Source organism: Sipha flava, unplaced genomic scaffold (genome assembly GCF_003268045.1).
Source record: "Sipha flava isolate LNK unplaced genomic scaffold, YSA_version1 68_pilon_pilon, whole genome shotgun sequence".
NCBI classification, from domain to species: domain Eukaryota; kingdom Metazoa; phylum Arthropoda; class Insecta; order Hemiptera; family Aphididae; genus Sipha; species Sipha flava.
The window spans coordinates 877,829-884,040 of record NW_020273608.1 but is presented as its reverse complement, the minus strand read 5'-3'; the positions used below and the strand labels follow the sequence as shown (position 1 = coordinate 884,040).

Genomic DNA, 6,212 nt, shown 5'->3' with positions numbered 1-6,212 from the left:
TGTTTGGGCACAAAACTACCAATCGTTTGGGAACAATCGAGTCGTAATCATACACATGGTTTGCGCACAGTTACCTTTTAGACTTTAATAGTTTAGTACCTTGCATATTAATATTTCTTTATTATTAAAGTACTTGCATACATTTTCCTTCCCCCTTAACAGGCTTAGGACTGTCTATGAATGTATTCATATGTGTGGTTAAAAATGTATGTTAATTGCTTATTAATAATTGTAATAAATAATATTTAATACTTGTACAAGTTAAAAATGCATGTTAATTTTAATTTTAATATAATATGATTGGTATATATACGTATAGGATAATATATACGTGTCTATTATTTTTTGCAATAAAAGTTTCCCATTATTTGAATGTATTTAATTTGGTTTATTTCGTCAGATGTATATTTTGTCCATTAGTTTATGCGATGTTCAACTGAATCTATTCACTCCTTACGGCGATAATTATTTATATTTTTGTTGATTGATGTTATTTTTAACTCTGTTTCGCTTTGTATTTTAAGAATTACGCTTATTACCTGGTGTATGTAGGGATGTGGAGTGTAAAATTGTTGGTTAAAATGTCTATGAAATGCTTCTATACCGTTCGTAGTTCGAGGTTCGTCTTTTGGATGTCCTGCCCATAACGTAGGATTAAATTTTGAATCGGGAATTATATATGTTTCAAGAACGTAGTTGGAAATGAAAAATCTGATGTTGGGTAATCTGATATTAATTGTGTAAAGGCATCTTTTACTTCTTCTGGAGGTAAATACGGCAAACCAAAAAAACTTTTAAGCCAATTACCAATATTGGAATTTTTGTTATTATACTCAAGTAATAATTGTTTTTTTACTTTAAATGTGCCGAAACTAACTTTGAGTTAGTATAAGTACAAGCCACAATTTTACAGTCGGGATAACGATTTAGTAAAGCATTGTGTGCCGATATCTTAAAATCTACATGGAACTCTTTAATATTTACTTCTTGGTTAAGCGTATAAACACAAAGATTCTGAATTGTTATCCACATTGTTTTATACGTTGAAATTGACTTACTCTTCAAAAAAATATTATTTTCGTGTGCGCAAACCAGTTGTATATTTAACATAACCGTGTGCGCAAACGAGTTCCGATTTTTCATGTAAAAATTATGAATTGTGCGCAAACAAGTTGCAGCCACTATTTGTCGTACTCGGCCCATACAAGCAAAATATTAAATTACAATTTTCATAAACAGTACATTATCTCAGCAGCCATTAGGTTATAACATTAAATGTAATATAAATATAGTTTATTCGAATATTAACAATTTATACTACATTTTCTCAATCTACGAGTAAAACAAAAAAATCATTATTTACATTTATATTTAATTTTTAAACTTATTACTTTTACAATGAAATTATTTATCTTCATCGTGGTGGGAGACAGTCAAAGAATTACGTAATCGTAGTTAAATGATAACGTGTAATTTATGATATATAACAGACTATTTTACACTCGCTACATTTTCAAAGATAGACCAAACTAAACTAATAATGGTAAATAACGATACGAATTGGTTAGGTGAACTTAGAATTACTAAGTTTGCGGTAAATTCAAGTATATATTTTTAAATGCAAACGTTAAAACCTGAACAGAACACATGATCGACGATGTGTCTATATGATTGCTAGTGACACGCAGTTCGAAATTGTATGCGTCAGAACTTCAGCTGTCGAAGAAAAATGTATATCCTATAACCACTGCTCCATTGCACTTAGAACTAACGGTTTTATTATAAATGGCATAAACAGTGTTTCAGGTAAGTTTTTAAATTGTCTGCGGATTCGGGGAGGTAAGTATCATGACAAAGAGCTGCGGCACAGTGATCTTATTGGTTTTGGAGAAAACGAGAAGAACTCGATCACGTACAAATTTATTTAGAATACCATCCCGGTAAAAATACTGAAATTAGACATGACGAAAACAATAAAAAATACACGTCCAAACTCCATTCCCGAAAAACCAGCTTGAACACGGACAAACCGGTGTCAAGAAATTCCACTAAGAGCAAACTCGAGGAACTAGAAAAAAATATTGACGCATATGAACATTGTACAAACGCACAAATAATGCATTAAAAAGATGTTATTCACCGGTTGACCGATGAGCGTCCGAAGAACTTAGGAATCGCTTTCATGTTGAATTTTTAGAAACGAACTATTGTGTACTATGACTCGTGATCAAAGCCACGGGTGCTAAGTTGTAGCCACACTTTCTGCGACCATTGCATTGTAAAATAGATGTACTTTCTTAGTTGCAGTTTACGGATTCTCATCTTCACTAAATTAGAGTCACACATTGAACGGTTACATCAAACGGGTACGTAGGTAAATAGGGTAAGTAGGTCCAGTGCGAGAAGAAAGTGATAACGTGGCGCTGGAAGAATCGACTGTTCCGGAAATGATTACCACGAGATGCCGGCTAATATATTTTCAGATAAATAAATTATATGCAAACAGCCTACCCTATATTGCTTTGGGGCTGTTTTTTTGTCTTGTTTGTCAAAAAATAATATCTCGGGGGTAAGAAAACGTTTTCATTTCACGGCTTCCCTAAGACAATACTGGTGAAATATTTTTGGATTCGTATCAGGATACAGGATATAGTGTCAGGACCAGTGACATAATATAAACACAACACCTCGTTACGAGCTTCTATAGAATACCTCTATGATACAAGTCATAAGTATAATGATAACAATGTGCGATAATAAAACAAATACAATTTTTAAAACTAGAGATCAACTACTAGTACAGTAGTGCCTACACAATAAAAATAATAACTTACTATGACAATGATAAACGAAATAAATACAATAACGCGTAACATAAATAAATAAAACATTTTTTTTTTTTTTTTTTTGGCGTAATAAACAATACTATCAGCTTCGCATTGGCCGGGACTAATCATAATATAATGTTACAATCGTAAGCCAAAATCGGGGTATGGGGCTTACGACCGTTATGATGATACAAATTGTTTGACCGAACGTGCGAGTAAAAAAAAATATAAGTCCCGGCCTCGATCCCTACCTACGGTTCGAACTAAATGTGTAATAATAGTATGAGGTACAATAGTCGTAACATTCACGTTAAACGTTGTGCACGATTTATGTATATCTAGCTATCAATATAATATTACAGTATACATTAAATAAAAACAATTAACCGAAAATCTCTTAAGTCTAAATAGCTTACAATTTATTTTTATTTTTTATACATTGGACATGGGTTTAAATTGTTTTTCGTACTTCCTCCGCCCGATTTATTTTGATATTAATTACATGAATGTTTTAAGGTGTTTCGGTAAACCACAGTATTTTCCGCGTACTAAAATGGATCTATAACGGCTAATAAATCGCAACGATAGTGATTGCAGTGCTTGGAAACACTTTTTTTTTTTTTTTATGAATACAGATACAGAGAGGTAAGAAGTACAAAGGTCTTTGTGCGTTTTATGTACACAGCGAGGGATCGCATAACCTATTACCGTCTTATTGTGCATAAATCACGTACTTGTATAACAATTTACATGTGCGGAATATAACTGGCATTAAAATTAATAAAAAAAAAAAAAAAATGCCGTTAAAACGTATCGAATATAATAGGCAAAATTTTTTCATTATACATTATGTAACGGAATAAATATTCTCTCTAATGTAATTAACATGTTCCGACACTACGGCCACCACTTGCACTAATGTTAAACCAGATATATTATTGATTATCGGACAAATAATTTTCATTATTATTTTATTCTACGTCTGGAAACATGGCATCCCGAATACAACAGAATATTATACGGATAATTCAATTAAAGCAATAAGACATATTTGTTTTATAATTTCTATGATATTATTGATATTATGTACATACGCAAATCGATAGTTTTATTAATGAAATTCCCTAGTAATGGTTCGACAAAATCTCACTAATTCTCATGGAATTTTCGTTGTATACGTGGTCAGACGGTTTGAAAAACGTTCAATATTGGTTTTAACGAGTCTCCTCGGTAACGTGAAAGTCGAGTTACGACGATTGAAAACAACTAAGAATCTATGATACGATTTGTTATAAACGAAAACCCGTTTAACAATATATTTCAATCGTTCGTACACGTCGTTGTACACATATTAGGTGTGGCGAGGTATGTTCGCGATATGGGTAAGTTCGTGATATTTCTTTAAACTTTTATCACTCAAATGTCTATTAAGCATTACACCTGAAATTACGTTAAATTTTATCCGTAATACTATTGTCAATTGTCGTAAAGTCGTTTAATGCGTGAGATACGTTTACTGTTTATTATCAGTTTATACATTTTGTATCACAGTTTTTCACGTGTTGAACATCAACATTGTTGTATCAGTTTTAATTAATTTTTTTTTGTGCGTATAAGGTAAGTCTATTAATTTTTATTTTATATTACTATAAAACATACGTGATTTAATGGTATGATTTTTACATTTTATGCGATTGATTTTTATTATTAATTCCTTACCGCAAATATGCATTTTCTTACAGTTTTCACCTCAAATTATTTTGTTTTTTTAAGCGTGTTTTTTAATTAAATTTAACAGCTTCAAATATTATTTTAAGCACTTAATATCTTTTAGTAAAATGAATATTAATATATTTATCTGTTCAAATTTGCAAATTATTTTTTAATCAAGCCTATCACGGAATTACCTGTTATTACGAAATTACCTAATACCACAAAAATTAGTTATATTTCAACTTATTCCGTTAAACATTTTAAATTATATGAATATTTATACTTTTTTAATTATTTTAAAATATTTTATGGTTTTCAGATCACACGCACTAGCACAATGATAAAAAAATATTGAAATTATGATAATTCTGAATTGATAACGGCAACAAAAATGGTCAATGAAAAAAAATGTCCGTTTACAAGGCTGCAAAAGTCAATGGGGTTTCCTGGAGTTCACTCAAGAATTATTTGAAACGTGGTAATTCAACATTAGTTTCAAAAATGGGAAGGCCATATAATTATAATTTTTATTAATATTATTAAGAAATTATTAGGTGCTTTTGTTTTATTTTAATTATCTCAGTTAATTATTACCTAGTTAATTAGTTTGATTAGGGTATTACCTACTATTTTATTTTAGAGATTTAAGTATAAATAAGTATTATTAAAATGTTATAATATTTGTTTTAAATAATAAAAGAAATTATTCGAATGAAATATTTCAATTATTGTGTGCTCACGAAATTACCTAACTAGTATCACAAAATTAAATATTAAATACCCCATCACGACATTACCCGAAATTTCTTAGTGGATTTTGAATTGCCATAAAAATAATTCAAAGGTCATATAAACTCAAATGTATATAGATTCTAATTCCTTTACTCCGTGTGTAACTAATAATAATATGAATTATATCCAATAACTAAAATTGAATGCGTAAGTAGATATTTTGTGAATTTATCACGAATACACCTCACCTCACCCTATACGCATTATAAGGTATTATTTATTCCACGGATCATATGATGGAGTGTAGACGATAAACGGACGAGATTATATAAATTTATGTGTACGAGTGTGCAGAGTGCGTGCGGCGTTATAAATGGAAATGATCATAATTCCAAAAAACGAGCAGGAAAAGCGTTCAAAAATTTGATTCGGAACCAAACGAAATACGAAGTGATAAACGTAAAATATCAGAAAAATATGTTTCAAACACGTGCGGATACGTCTATAACGTGATGGTGCAACGTTTATATTTACAACGCCAACTGTACAGTGTACACGGAAAACAAAAGCGAAACGCGCAATGGTCTAAGGTGTTACCTAACCTAACGTAACGTGTGGTTATACCGTTCGCGTACCTAACCCGTGAACGGAACGGAAGTGACAAAAGACTTTTCAACAGTTCTCGCGAGCGACATTCTTTTTTTTTTTTCACACAGATATTTACACATTTGATGCGCGCGAGAACCGCACGCCGCGGTCGAGCGCAACGATACGATCCCGAACGGTCGGGCGCCGCTGTCCGAATTCAAACGTCGTTGCCCTCGCGGTACGGCGGCCGCGGCCGCTGTGGGACGGCCGGACCGGTCTCGACACGTCTCCGGTGCTGGTGGTGACGTCGGCGGTGTCGGCGGCGGGTGATCGCGGGTCCGCCGCCGCCGC

At 32.3% G+C, this 6,212-nt stretch overlaps 1 protein-coding gene across 1 annotated transcript in view; it reads right to left on the bottom strand.

Moving 5' to 3' along the window:
- Positions 1–673: 673 nt before the first annotated feature.
- Positions 674–6,212, bottom strand: part of LOC112691959 (protein CBFA2T1) — a 51,636-nt gene continuing 46,097 nt past the window's right edge. The window contains exon 11 of the mRNA XM_025566443.1: positions 674–791. Within this exon, the coding sequence (XP_025422228.1) occupies positions 674–791 (118 nt within the window). The remainder of the gene's footprint in view (positions 792–6,212) is intronic.